The sequence below is a fragment of the Gallinula chloropus genome (genome assembly GCF_964237585.1).
Source record: "Gallinula chloropus genome assembly, chromosome: 3".
In the NCBI taxonomy this organism is placed as follows: domain Eukaryota; kingdom Metazoa; phylum Chordata; class Aves; order Gruiformes; family Rallidae; genus Gallinula; species Gallinula chloropus.
Genome location: NC_140087.1, coordinates 85,964,284 through 85,979,564, shown reverse-complemented (window position 1 = coordinate 85,979,564; position 15,281 = coordinate 85,964,284). Strand labels below are relative to the sequence as shown.

Below are 15,281 nucleotides of genomic sequence, written 5' to 3'. Positions count from 1 at the left end.
GTAGGGAGGTGACAACGAACAGTGGTGATGTCATATGAGAAATATTTAAATGAAAGACTGCTCCAGGAGGCTATAAAGGAGAAAAGCAGTCCTTAAATAGCAATGTGCTAATAACATCTGGCAAGAGATGCGTCATCAACAGAACACTATGGAGAATGGGGAAAAAAGATGGTGGGAACCCTGTGCAGCACCGTGTAGTCTCTTGTTCACAAAATGAAACATAACATCTTGTAAGAAATGTGGCAGGGCTGAGATGGGAGCAAACTAGGACAGGAATCTTTAGGTTTTTCTCTGTGCTGTTTGCTTCTTCTAGAGGCAGCAGTTAACTTTAGTTGATTAAAAAATAAGAAAAGCTGTTTAAAGCTTAGTTAGACATTCTCTCTTTGATTCCAGGAAGCAAGAAGGTTTTCTAGTCACTGGCAAAGCAAAGGAGGAACTTCACTCTGTTAACACAGTCATCTCTTTCAGTCATGTTTTGTGGTGGATGTAGTGTGAAGCTCCTTATCCTGACGTAAGCAAATTGTGTTTGTCTGCTTCCCAATTGGCAAATTGCTAATTATGAAAACTAAGTTGCTATAAGTTGAGAAATGGATCCGTTTCTTGTTTTAAAGGATTTATCACTTGCTAGTCAAGTTTTGATACGTGTTTGATGTTCTGAATATTTTAACTGGGTATGAAGCTTACTTTTTCAGGCATACTTCACTATTTAAGGGGAATACTATACCTCACTATTCAAGGGAGGTGATTCTACCCCTCTACTCTGCTCTTGTTATACCCTGCCTGGAATACTGTGTCCAGTTCTGGAGTCCCCCACATAAGAACAACATGGAACAGGTCCAAAAGGGGTTCACAAAGATGACTGGAGAGCTGGAGCAGCTCTCCTACAAAGACAGGCTGAGAGAGTTGGGGTTGTTCAGCCTGGAGAACAGAAGGCTCTTGGGCGTCATTCCAGAACCTGAAAGGGCCTACAAGAAGGCTTGGGAGGGACTTTTTAGAAGGGCATGGAGTGATAGCATGAGGGGGAATGTTTTTAAATTGGAAGGGGTTAGATTTAGATTGGATATGATGAAGAAATTCTTCACTGTGAGCGTGGTGAGACACTGGAACACTGGCAGTGTTCAAGACCAGGTTGGATGGGGCTTTGAGCAGCCTGGTCTAGTGAGAGATGTCCCTGCCCATGGCAGGAGGGTTGGAACTTGGTGATCTTTGAGGCCCCTTCCAACCCTATCCATTCTATGATTGGTTTAATATTGTTTTGAGGCATTCCTGCCAGCACTTGCCAATAGTTGCAGAAATAACTTTTATACAAATTTGAAGGGCTCTCCCTATTCCCTGGGTGAATTTGTTCCTCATTTTGTGCCTGATTCTTGTTCCTTTTGTGTGGCCCTCCTAGCACTTGAACTTTGTGCTTTACCTGCATCACGGTAGTCAATCCAATTATCCTTAGAAATAAAGGACTGAAGGCTCAGTCACTTTGAGTGACATGGGTACATAGGGCCCTTCAAGAAACATGATCTGGATTTGACTTTGTGCTCTGAGAAGTTCTGTTGCCCACAGCACGACTAATTATCATAGTTTTATGAACTGCATGAAGTCTTCACCCTGCTGTGTTTTAATTCATTGCAAAATGACCTGAAGCTCAATTTTCTTTTACAGTAAGTATTTTGTAATATGTTTTGAGTTGGATGTCCTGACTCCAGCTGCTGCAGCAGATGTTTTGTGCAGAGATGTGCTCTCTTTTGTTGTGCCTAAGACTGTCTAATGTTCTGAAAAAGATGTGAATCCCTAGTGCAGTGTTGTGGTAATGACAGAAATAACTTTTGGGACAATTTTAGTGATGTTTAATGTTGCACTGCTGTGTTTTGATCTGTGGGGAAAATCATTCTTGTTTTATTTTTCCTTTCATAGTGGCATATTGAAGCTGTTTGTTAGCACGGAGAAATTTAGGTTGGAAGGGACCTCTGGTGGTCATCTGGTCCAAACTCCTCCAAGCATGTTCAACTAGATCAGGTAAATTTTCACTTGTATCTAATTTCCTGTATCTATCTTCACTTGTATCTACTTTCCTGTTTCCCAATTTCTGCACCTCTGTGAAGAGTCTGGCTTCATCTGGGTACCCTCTGACAGTAACTGTCGACAGCACTGAGGTCTCCCTGTAGCCTTCTCTTCTCCAGGCTGAACCAACCCAGTTCCCTTAGGCTCTTGTGCTTCAGCTCCCTGACCATCTTGGTGGCTGTCTATTTGCCACTGTGGACTTGGCCCAGTGTGTGTGTGGTGGATTGTCTTGGGCTGCAGGCCAGGTGCTCACCAAGCTGCCCTATTGCTTCCCTTCTCACCAAGAGGGAGGGTGGTGTGTGTGTGTGGTGGTGATGGGGAAATAAGATTAAAAAAAGGTCACGAGTCAAGATAAAGGCATAAAACAAAAGCAAAAGCTGCTTTGTGGAAGCAAAGGGGAAAAAAAAACCATTTACTTTCTACTTTCCATCAGCAGGCAATGCCACTTTTCAGAAAGCAGGGCTTCGGTAGGTATGTGTCTAAAATGTTGTAAATAGCAAATACCACCTCCCTCTTATTGCTAAGCAGGCATCATATGGCATGGAATATCCCTTTGGTCAGTTTGGGTCAGCTGTCCTGGCCATGTCACCTCCCAGGATATTGCCTTGATGCTGTGCCAGCACTGCTCAGCAGTGGCCAAAACACTAGTGTGTTGCCAATGCCTTGCTGGCTACTCAAACACAGCACTATGATGGCTGATGTGGGGAGAGTCAACTCCATCTCAGCCAGCCCCAACAGAGTGTCCCTGTCCTTCTGGTATTTGGGATACCAACACCCCAAACAGAGTCTTAAGAGTGGTGAGTAAAGGCTTCTCTTGATCTGCTGGCTATACTGCTGTTAATTCAGCCTGGTACACCCTTGACCTTCTCTGCCATGAAGTGTGTTGTTATCCATTGCTGGTCCTCTGCAGAGCAGTTTCCCAGCAGTCAGCCCCCAGCCTGTACTGCGTGTGGGGTTATTCCCTCACAGATGCAGGACTTTGCCTTGCAGTAGTGTTCCTCATGAGGTTCCTGTCACTTCTTTTCTCCAGCTTGTCCTAGTACCTCTGAGTAGCAGTATGCCTTCCAGCCTCTTGACTGTCCCCCACATAATCAGGGAACTTGCTAAAAGTTTATTCTACTTCATCATGGTGTCAGCTCCTCAGAGGTGTCACTGATAACCAGCTGTCAGGTGGAATTTTTATGGAAAATATAACCCTGTCAGCCTGATAGTCTGGCCAGTTCACGTAGATTTTCATGACAGAGTTCATCCTAAGCTGTTTTGTCTGGTGGTCTTTGTTACTTACTGCTTTTGAGGTATAAAAGCTATACTCAGTCTGAGGAGTCTGGTTTGGTACTCTGTACACTTATAGGTATCTCTGTGAAGTGAACACAGATTCTCTTCTTTCCATTGAAGAGAAGGTCTATGTTGACTGATGGTTGGCCAGCCAAGACTGGGGAAGGAATGGGAGGGGATGCCATATCTGTGTCTGATGTGGCAGCAAAACTGGATTTTAAAGGAATAGGTGAGGGAGCACCTTTGTAAGTGTTCACAAGAGCACTTGGGAACAGCAATGAGGGAGAGATCCCATAAGTAGGAAAAGATCCTCTATAAAATCAAAAAGATACGCTAGAAGCATGTAGTCTCTATGAATGCATTTTGTATCCACAGGTATATATTGAGGTGCGAGATGTCTGCCCTGAGGCTGATTTCTAACAGAACCTCCCAGCAGGCCTTGTCTAACTCTGATTACACCTGGGAGTACGAGTACTATGAGTATGGACCAGTGTCATTTGAAGGCCTGAAGGCTCATAAATGTAAGTTCAGTAGAGATGTACTTTATTGCAGCTGAGCTTCCCCATCTTAGTGTTCCTGCTCTTCGTTTTTAACTGATTATTATGCAAAAATATTTATCTCCAATTTCTTGGGGATCTCAGCATTTAGAGGTGTTACTCTATTACATTATTATAACTGTTTAGTACTCTGTGTCTTTTTGTTGACTGCTTTTCTTGTGCATAAGAGTACCATGGATTTCTTGGCTGTGGTAGAAATTTGTCAATACGAAGGAATATTAAACTCTCAGGAACAGTTTGTAACAGCAAACTCAGCCACTGCTGCTTCTGGACACCACGTGGTATCATCTGGGTTGTTTTGCTCTTGTTGATGCTAAAAACGCAGTGGTGGGCAGCCTTAGTGCTTTTGGGTTTTTTTCATAGAAAATAATAAAGGTTTTTAAAAGATTGAAAACAAAAGCAGAAATTTCTCATTCTGGAACAACTTTTATCATTGGGGCTTTCTTCATAGAAGTGTGTTAAATTCAACATTCTGCTAATACTGGAACTGTTTTACAGTAGAAGTAACAAGTGGATGACAGGGACCAGAAACATATTGATAGGGATTCAGAGGAATTGAGCTAGGACAAGCATATGTTTTGCCAGGCAGTGCTTTGCTAAAGAGAAGCAAACCTCCTTGTTCCTTTGTTTCTGAGCTGGGTATAATTGAAAGGGTTTAAGTACCAGTATTGGGTAAGGGTGTCTGTCCAGTTCTGGTGCACTTCTCCATGGTGGGATACGTACTTCCTGCCTCATTTGTCATGATGAGGATACAGACTGGGAAAGAGGAGTGCCTGCAGCGGCCAACAGTAGCCCAGAAAGGCTGATCTTGGCTCTGCACTGGCAGGAGGTCTTGGGAAGGCTCTGTAAAAGATAGAAGGAACTTGTTATGGTTGTTATTTAAGCATTTTAAAAAAACTAGAGCAGAATTTGCTTGGTTGCCTGAATTCTACTTTACCTCCCCCTTCCCAAATGGCTGCTGATTACTGTCTGTATTTTTACATATGCTAGGTACTTGAGAAATGTAGGTTAGCTTTTATCATGTTTCTAATTTATATTCCATTTTTTCCACTTAATCAGAGGCCAAACCTGATTACAAAGCTTACTGATTACAAAGATTAGCTATATGCCTCCTATTTAGCTCAGTGTGTCAAACAGTGTAACGGGGGGGGAAGTTACCTCTGGATTATGGAAGATATGGTGGCATAACAGATCTTGAATTGCCATCCAAGTAGTTGCTGTGTCAGCTCAGCTTCACTGTCTGGCTGTGCTGTTCAGAGATTGGGAGGGTTCTGGACAGCTCTTAGCAGCGAATGGGACAAAAAATGGGACAAAAAACTACTGCTTTTCAGGTGGAACTGGATGTACTTATGAAAGAGGTTAATGGTAGTGCTGAATCAGTGACCGAGGAAGTACCTTCTGGGATTCTTTTTCACTGATTCCTTTTTGGTTTCTTTTTAATCTGAGAGATTGGAGTTGGCACTGTTTACTGTGGTGTTACCTCCTGCACTCTGAGGGCTGAGTTTAGTTTAGCAAAGGGACAGTCTGTGTCTGCGCGGATGGCGTGATAGTTCTTGAGACGGTGTCTTCTTGCTGTGTCTCTGCCATTGCTCTGGCTTGGTATTTCCCTATTTCCAGCTGAGTTGAAAGTCAAGGAATGTCAGACATTTAACTTTCAGTGAAATCCTAGACTGGGGAGGAAGGAGGAGAGCAGATTACACTGGGGTTGGATTTGGAGGGAGACCTTGAATATTGACAAAGAAGGGGTTTTGATGAATGCCTGTAACTTACGTTGGAGAGCTTAAAGGGGAGCGGACTCGAGTTCAGGTGATGGAGGCTGGCAGTGACACTTTGCTACCTGTAAAACATCACTGCCACTTCGTAAAACTAGAGGTGTGTGTATTTATGATACACAGGATATTTCACCCCAGTAGAGAGGGCACTGTTTTGAACCATAAGTTGACTTCACAAGAGAAAGTTGGAGGCCGCTTTTAGATTAATGTTGATTTAATTAATTGTAGGCAAAGGAAGGTTGATAATAATTCAATGTTTATACATAGGAATTCCAAAGCCTGTTTTCTGAGAGCAGAGAGAAATCTATGCAAAGCAGTCTGTGGAAAAAAAAATATTGGCAAAGCAATCTAATACATTAAGAAACATACATTTCTTAAAAAGAAAAAATAAAATGGAAGTGGGGAAAAGATGAGATGTTCAAATGCCACAGTGACTTTTCAAACATGTGACTAAAAAAAAAAACCAAACCTGTCAAAAAGTATGTTCTGGCTGAGAAGTGAAGGCAAGAAGTAGAACTCAGAAAATCCAGAGAAGTAAACTCCAGATATTTTGTAAACTTAAGCTTTAGAAAGCAAGTAGACAAAACCAGCCAGGAAATATCTGACTGGCAGAGCTGGCAGAGATAAGAACACAAATCTTCTCTCTCTCTCTTTCTTTTTTTTTTTTTTTTCTTCCTTTGTGCCTTTGTGTCCTGGTTTTGGGCTGGGATAGTTAATTTTCACAAGACAAGTGAGTGGCTGGTGGTACTTAGCTGCCGGCTGGGGCTAAACCACACCACTTTGGAACAGAAGAAACCTCGTTACATTAGAGAGGTAAAATAGGTGGACATGATCAAGAGAGTCAGGAGGGCTGCCAGGCTGTTACAAGCTTGTGTTAGGAAGGAAAGGAAGGCTGATAAAGAATCACAGAACTGTAGGGGTTGGGAGGGACCTCGAGAGATCACCAGGTACAACCCCCCTGCCAAAGCAGCTCCATAGGACAGATCACACAGGTAGGCATCCAGATGAGTCTTGAATATCTCCAGAGAAGGAGACTCCACACTCCCCTGGGCAGCCTGTCCCAGGGCTCTGTCACCCTCACTGTGTAAAAGTTCTTCCACATGTTGGTGTGGAACTTCCTGTGCTCCAACTTGCAGCCATTGCCCCTTGTCCTGTCTCCACAGACCACTGAGAAGGGGCTGGCCATTTCCCTCCTTGTCCCACACTTGAGATATTTATAAACATTAATAAGAATCCCCTGTTAGTTGTAATAGCATTGTAAGTGTTGCCCTAGGTACCATGTATTTTTAATAAATGCATTATGTACTGTTTGTTTTGAGTGGATGTTTAGGAGTCAGTAGGTCTGGATGATTTGCACTTAAATGAGCGAGACCTAAATGAAATACTGAAGAGACCTCAGAACACCTGCTTTAATTTCAAACAAATTCAAATAATGTCATTGATACGGGGGGGATTGGAAGGGCATCAGGAACCACAACAAAGTGAGGAAGAGATAGCTTTAAGTGCAGTAAATTTTGGGATTCTGTTGGGGGTTGAACACCTAACAAACCATGAGAAAGGTTTGTTATTCAGTATGCAGTGCTTACAGGTGAGATTTTTGCAGAGAATGGTAATAGTTTATTAGAATCTTGAATTTGATTTTATTTTAAATCTTTCTTTTTCCTTAGTTGATGAGTTAAATTTTGCGCTTGATCAATATAAACTCTGTGCATAGTTTTTAGACATCTTTAGTCTTCACGTTCTGGATTTTAATGTAGTTGCATATCATCAAAGCATGTCTGACTGGTAGGTACTAGTAGCTGTAAATGGTTAATTAGTAAATTTTTTAATGGGAGTGTTTCTAGGTGAAATTCTCAGATACTATAAAGTTTGGTAGAGTGATAAATAATTTTGAGGTTTGGTGTATTATTAAGGCCAAATACAAGAAGCATCTTGAACCACTAAATGCAAACTATACTTAGAGCAAGTTTCTGAAAATAATTTGTCTTATAATGCATGGAATTACAGAAATAAACTCGTACCAGTGTGCTTGGCTTCCCCCCCTCCCACTTCATGGAGACTTATACTTGAGCCACCCTCTAGTTATTTTACAAGGAGTATTGGGAGGGGGAGATGTGGCAGAGGTGAAACATTGCTTGAAGCTCAGCATCCTGAGGTTAACAGAAAAGGGATAAAGAAGTGACTTGACTGTGATAAAGTCTTTTCACAGGGAGACAATCTCAAGTTGCAGCAGGCACTTTGACTTTGCAGAGAAAGAGCAAAGATAATTTATTTCCAGTTTTCAGATTTGCCTTTTAGGGTGGAAGATACTTCACAGTGGGAGTGTGATTAACTGTTGGGGTCAAGCACTGGGCAGGAGAGCTGATTCCTTATTTCCTGCTGTCTTTTGTCCTGTTGGAGATTCAACATGCTGGCTACAGTTCTGTGCTGTGCCTGTTGTACTGGGTCAGACAGATCATCACGTAGCTCTACAGGCAACAAGGATCTTTCAGGTTCAGTAGTAGCTGTGTAATGAAGTCCTAAGATAGATTACCTGTCCTGACTTTGGACTTTGTTTCAGAGAAAGCTTTGAATAGTCATTTTTTGTTTATGTAAATAACTGAAATGACAGGTCAAAAAGTACCTATATACTGTGGGTCGTGGACCAGGTCATGCTTATCAATTGATTGTTGTCTGGAAATATTTGTCCTACTTAGACCTCTCTTAATCAAGCTCCTGGAAGCTTTGAGCTTTCTTCAGAAGTAAACGTGGATCAACTTTGGAGTCGTAAGTGGACATAAATTCAAGTGGGACTGGTGATTTAGCTATTTATGAGTTGAGAACAGTAGCTACATTTTAAGCACACAGGGAAAAAGTCCTACTCTTCCCAATTGCTTCTATATTTGGCTGTTGCTTTGGTCTATTCCTTTTAATTAATTGGTGGTTTGACTTTTTTGTCCAAATCCATTTGGGTCCTCTGGCATTGTATTGCAGCTTTCTGTGTGCAATACAATTTGGAAACCCAAATTAAAAATTATTCCATTTATGTCAGAACCCTTCATCTTACCACTGGCTTCTAAACCAATTGCGTCAAAGAAATCCATCAACCCCCAGAAACCTAATGGTCTGGGGCAGAAATCATCTAAAATAGCAGGAGTTCAGTTCAGAGTTTGGTGGGGTTTTTCTCTGCAAATCAAATAATCCTCTGTTCCTAGTTCTAACACTGAAATTGTTTTCAAAGCAATGCTTGGAAACGGGCCAGACATCCCAAAGGGAGCTGCTCTTATTTTGCTAACCAAGAGAATTCAGTGTCTTTTTCCTTTCAGCTTGTTTCTGGCCTGTCCAGACATTAGAATTTGAGCTAGAAATAAGAGCTTCAATGACAGCTTTCTGTTTAAAAATAGATAATGATAAATCTGATCATCCTTCCTCTTTGCCACCCAGGAATAAGCTGCAAAGTCTGTTGGGATGTGCAGTCATGCTGCATGTGGAAGGAAACTTTCTGCGAGTACAGGTGAAATACTGATCATCTTGTCTTCTCTCTTTTACCAGATTCCATTGTGATTGGATTTTGGGTTGGTCTTGCAGTTTTTGTCATCTTCATGTTTTTTGTCCTGACCCTGCTGACAAAGACAGGAGCACCACATCAAGAGTAAGTCTGAAAACTGGAATGACAAACCCAACCTGCTGAATGTCACATCTGTTCTTTTGCAGCCCCCAAGCAAGCAGCAACAGTGCTGACACCTTCGTTCCGAGCACTTCTAGGAGACTAACTCTGTCAAACTGTTATGAATCTGTTCCCTATTCAGCAATTAGTCAGTAGGCATGTGGTAGGAGACAGGAATAGCTGAATGTGTGCATTTTGATGCTCAAGGTGGGTAGGCTGTGCCAAACAGGTGGCTTTAGATTACTGTTCTGCAAATAAACTGGGTCATTCTAGGTAGGCTCGTGTTATGATGGAGTGGAAGAGAGATATTGATACACAAATCAAATGTAGTGTAGATGTTAAATTAAGGATGTTGAAGCTTGGTGGGCTTCCACGTTTGTGTATTCAAGTCCAAAAGGTAGCTATCAGTAGTATTTGCAAAATCTTCCCTTAGCCCTGTAGGCCCCTAGGCTCAAAGTGTCTTAATTTCTGCTGAGAAATTCCAGTAGATGCTGAAGTACAGATCAGCTCCACATCTGTTTAACACCAAGGTCCACTGAAAGTCAAGAGTTAACCTTTTCTGCTTTCTGGCTGAGAAGTATGTGCAGACAGTGCCTTGTCTTAACTATTTTATCTGTATTTGCACAGCTTGCAGGCTGTCAGCATCCCTTCCTCTGAGAAGAGGTTGTGGAGTCTCCTTCTCTGGAGATATTCAGGACCTGTCTGGATGCCTATGTCTGTGATCTGTCCTAAGGAACCTGCTTTGGCAGGGGGCTTGGACTCAATCTCTGGACATCCCTTCCAACCCCAACAATTCTGTGATTCTGTGAAAGCTTGAACCCACGTCTCCTCTCAGGCTTGCCTGCCCTATAGTAGATATAAAAAGCCTCTCTGAAGAGTGAGGCTGTTTGCAGGCAGGTAGCAATGATGAGAAGCTGATTGTGAAAGGCAGTTGTTAGTGCTTATCACTTCTGAAAGCAGCAGATATTTAGTCATATGTAGTCTGGCTCTGAAACTTGGTATAATAGCTCATCTCTAGAGACAGGGCTGTGTTAGAGAGAGAGGTCATGTGTTTGTCATGAGCCTCTTCTGTGCTCAATTTTTGCTTCTGTGAGAAGGAAATAGAAGCACAAGAATTCTGCTTGCTGGTATATTTGCCTTCCTTACAGACTGTCATAAAGTAGCCACTTGTTCCCAAATATATTGTAAGTCCTTGTAAGTGTTTGTGTGCTGCCTCTCTTCCCTGGAGATCTTGTTTCTTAGCTGAGCGGCTCAGCCTGTATCCCACATGAATAGTTTGAGAAGGGAAGAAGTGATGAAGTCAAATACCTGACAAAGAGAATTTAATATGGATATTTGTCAAAAGTTTGTACACTTGTAAAAATACACTTTCAGGTAGCAGAGGCCTGCTTGATCTCTATCACTGTTTTTCTGCTTGCTTCATCTATTTTCTTGGAGCAGATTGGCTAGAGTTTGTGAAACCTCCATCTTGGTCAACTTCTACATTCAGATAACCTGATCTGAATTCTGAGTTAGTCTGGCCTTCACTCTGGGTGTTAAGCTAGAGACTTACAGAACTCCCTTCCAATCTAAATCTTAAGATTGCTTCAGTTGCTGAGAACAGCTCAGTTTTTCCTCTTTGTATTTGTTTCAAACTTCCTTTGAGGCTCTGGGAGCTGTGTGTTTGAACACTTGCCCACTCACTATGTGTACTGAGTTGGCACCTTTAACAAATTTGAACATTATTTTTTCTGAGCTTTGCTAACCAAATGTGTAGGATACTGGAAATAGATCACCCAGGAGTAAGCTAAGGGCAGCAAATGTTGTTTCCTTTTATTTTTGATGCATGTAGATAAAAACTGGAGAACAGAAATAGCTACCTACCTGTAAAACCAATGCAGACTGTGGTTTTAGTTTGTCTGCATCTTCTGTCTTTGTACCTGATGGGATTCTTCATGACTCATCACTTTCATTAGTAGGCTGTCTTGCAGCCCTCCTCTAGAAATAGATGTTAATGGGGTTCCTAGGTCTTGGGAGAAAGCCAGCCTGATTGATGAACGTGTCTCTGACTTCAGTAAGTCAATTTGGCTGTTCTTTAAAGTACCATTAACGTGAGAGATAAGTGTAACTGGGTTCAGATGGATGGATCCAAAGTAGAATACTCTGATTTTTCTAGTGGTGTGCTTTTCTTGTCTCAATATAAAGGGGTATGATAGCATGTACTTCTCAAAATTGTACAAGATGTTCACAAGTGAGTATATTCTCAGACCAGAAGGGTCAGGATATGGATGAGGAGACGTAGAAATTTAATTAGTCACAGAAATTATGCCTGTTGTGTGTTCCTTTTGTTTGCTTGCATATTAGTTTGTGTAGAGTGTTAGCTTGTGCAAAAAAGAAATTTAAAATCTTTCTGAATTTCTGCCTGAAAAGTAGTCTCTTCTTCATCATTCAGAAGATAGTATGCTTTGTTTCCGCATTTAAAAAGGTTCTTAAAAATGTGGTTTTGCATGTGTTTGTGCAACCTGGTGTTGGCTGATGTAATCTCAAAGCTTCACCAGCAAGTGCTCTAGCCACTCTGCCTAAGTTGCAAAGGCAGGGACTGGGAGAATGAACTGTCCTCTGTAGGAGATCAGGTTTGAGAATATCTAAGGAACCTGGAGGTGTACAAGTCCATGGGACCTTATGAGATGCGTCTGTGGGTCCTGAGGGAACTGGCAGATGACATGGCTAAGCCACTCTCATATTTGAGAAGTCATGGCAGCCTGGTGAATTTCCTGCTGACTGGCAAAGGGGAAACATAACCACCATTTTTAAAAAAGGGGGTTAAAAAGGAAGACCTGGGGAACAACAAGCCAGTCAGTCTCATCTCTGTACCTGGCAAGATCAAGGAGTAGATCCTCCTGGAAACTATGCCCAGCAAGTTGAAAATAAGGAGGTGATTGGTGACAGCTGGTGTGGCTTCAGTAAGGGCAAATCGTGCCTGACAAATCTGGTGCTTTCTACAGTGGGGTTACAGCATTAGTGGATAAGGGAAATGTGACAGACATCATCTGCCTGGACTTGTATGAAGCATTTGACACTGTCTCACATGACATGTGTCTTTAAATTGGAGAGATGTGAATTTGATGAATGGACCACTCAGTGGTTCTGGATTTGTCTGGATTGTCACACCCGGAGTTGTGGTCAACAGCTCGATGTCCAAGAGGACATCAGTGACGAGTGGTGTTCCTCAGGGGCCAGCACTTGGAATTGATGCTGTTTAACATCTTTGTTGGTGACATGGACAGTATGACCGAGCTTGTCACTAGTCAGCTGGTTTTCTGACTGCACCAAGCTGTGTGGTGTGGTTAATATGCTGGGCTGAAGGGATGCCATCCAGATGGACCCTGGCAGGCTGGAGAAATGGGCCTGTGCAAATTGCATGAAGTTCAACAAGGCCAAGCACAAGTTCCTGGTAAGTGACCTGCTCAGCCGCTTAGATCTGCACTCTTTATCAGGGAGTGCAATGACAGGACAAGGGATCATGGGTTTAAACTGAAATAATGTAGATTTAGATTGGATTTTGGGAAGAAACTCTTCCCTGTGAGAGTGGTGAGGCCCTGGGACAGGTTGCCCAGAGAAGCTGTGGCTGCCTCTTCCCTGGCAGTGTTCAAGGCCAGGCTGGATGGGGGTTGGGGCAACCTGGTCTAATGGAGGGTGTCCTTAATGAAGACAGGCTGCAATAGTTGGCTTGTTCAGCCTGGAGAAGAGAAGGCTCCATAGAGATCTTATAGCAGCCTTCCAGCACTTAAAGGGGCCTATAGAAAAACTGGGGATCAACTTTTTATCAGGGAGTGCAGTGACAGGACAAGGGATTGTGGGTTTAACCTGAAAGAAGGTAGATTTAGATTGACCATATTTGCCATCTCCACTGTGTGTGCCACCACGCTACACAGAAACTGTTGGTGACAGATTTGTGAACCTTAAATTTGCACCTTAAATTTGGAGTGGTGCTCTCTTGTGTCACAAATTAACAAATGTCAGCTGTCAGGGCTAGAGGCTGCCATGGTATTATTCCAGCCTGCTTGCCTGCTGGTGGGTATACAGGGTATTATTGCTCAGTTGCTGGTCTGTCTCATATCAGTTTAAGTGTTAGGCTTCTACGTGTTTCACATGACCATGCAGAATGAGCCAGTACGGTTTTGACAAACTAAATGTCTGCTTGGATTCCAAGGGTGGCATAACCCATTTTGTTAGGACAGAAACTGTATCAGGGAATGGAAGGAAGTTAGCATTTGAAAAGCAGGGAGATTGAGTGACAAACAGATGGTAGGTATCCAGACCTGGAGGTTTTAGGGGTAGATTTCCGAAGGTGCTGGTTGAGGCTTTCAAAAGCACATAGACACCTACCTTGTACTGCAGGCTTGAGGGAATGGAATCATAATGATTCTGTGGAAATCTTGAAGTGCTGTGTGCATCTAGCTCCCTGACTTGCTACACGTTCACAGGTAAAAGTATGATTAATTCTTACTTAAAACTTTTATATTCAGATGTTTGGAACTTTTACTGCTTATCTTCTGAATGCCTCTGCTGCTTTTCAGATGCAAATAACTCGCATGGCATAATGAAGGCGTATAAATTCAGCCTGACAAAGGACACGTTGCAGCCTGCAAAACTTGTGTCTAGCTTGAGCTTTTCCTCAGCACAAGTCCATGCAGATTGGAGCTGCTTTGAGCTAATGCTTCCAGAAAACTCCAAGAAAGATGTTAAAATACCCTTTCTGGGCTATGTCTGAATTGTTAAAACTGCCAATCTTTATGGCAGTTTTTAGTTCCAGCTCTCCTGATTTGGAGATGTGAATGTCATTGACCAAAGTCAGTGGAAAAGGAGGTTTGATGTCCAGATAACCACGCATGCAAATCATGCCTTTAGTGACAACGGGGATGCCTCAGATTTTTCCGTTTCAGTGTTCTATAAGCCATCTTTAAAAAACTTGTTACTACTAGATACTACTTGCTATCAAGAGGAAATACTGAAGAGTATTCCTAAGCTCATTCAGTGAGCTGATTATTGCAGTGTATTGATTACTAGAAGTGCTGTTTAAGAGTGCCGGCGTTGATAACTTATTCCCATGGAAAATTATAAAGACAAATCAAGACTTCAAATAGCTTCAGTGGAAAATAAGGTAGTGCTGGCTTTGAAAGTCTGTTGTAGATAAACTGTAGGATGTCCTTTCTTCCTGATCATGCTGGCTGCTAAAACCCATTCAGCTGTTAAGAACTCAAATAGTTCTACTTTTGTGCTTACTGCATATTTTTTTTCTCCCTCCTTAGCAATGCAGAACCTTCTGAAAAGAGATTTCGCATGAACAGCTTTGTGGCAGATTTTGGGAGACCTCTAGAACCAGAGAGGGTCTTTTCTCGTCAAATGGCTGAAGAATCCCGGTCGCTTTTCCATTTCTGTATTAATGAAGTGGAACATTTGGACAAAGTTAAACAAAGTCAGAAAGGTCCAGGCCTGGAAAGCAATATCCACTTCCAGGAAGTTCCCAGGAGCGATAGAATGTTTGAGGAGGACCTAAACTGTCTGGCAAAATTTAACATTCCGAACTTTGTGAACACTGAGCCGAACTCTTCCCTAGGTGAGGATGATCTCCTCATCTCAGAGCCACCAATCATTTTGGAAAGCAAATCAGTCACACAATCTTCCCATCGGATCCTTGACTGAAAAGCCTTTTACTTTAAGGTAAACATTCCCCTTGTCCAATTTGAAGCCTTTCTTGGCCTTCTGGTATTTTGATAGAAAGTATTTCAGACTTGTGCTTTTTATTGTACGTAAGACTGGATGTGCAGACAGAACTCAGTTCAGACAAGATGTAAAACACTGGGTGCTTTATTCTCATGTCTTCTGTGGTCTAAACCTTTTGCCCAGCGTTACTTTTGCTTCCTGGTTTTGTTCTTTGCTTTTAAATGACTGCTTATGTCCAGCTTCTGAAGGATACTGTAATAAATTGTGGGG

The 15,281-nt window shown here is 42.3% G+C and overlaps 1 protein-coding gene across 1 annotated transcript; it reads left to right on the top strand.

The window, feature by feature from the left end:
- Positions 1-3,724: 3,724 nt before the first annotated feature.
- MRAP2 (melanocortin 2 receptor accessory protein 2) lies at positions 3,725-14,990 on the top strand (the record flags this gene model as incomplete). Its single annotated transcript, XM_084261301.1, has 3 exons — positions 3,725-3,851; positions 9,191-9,290; positions 14,597-14,990. The coding sequence occupies 3 exons, from the start codon at positions 3,725-3,727 to the stop codon at positions 14,988-14,990; spliced, it is 621 nt and encodes a 206-aa protein (XP_084117427.1).
- Between the last annotated feature and the right edge of the window lie 291 nt (positions 14,991-15,281).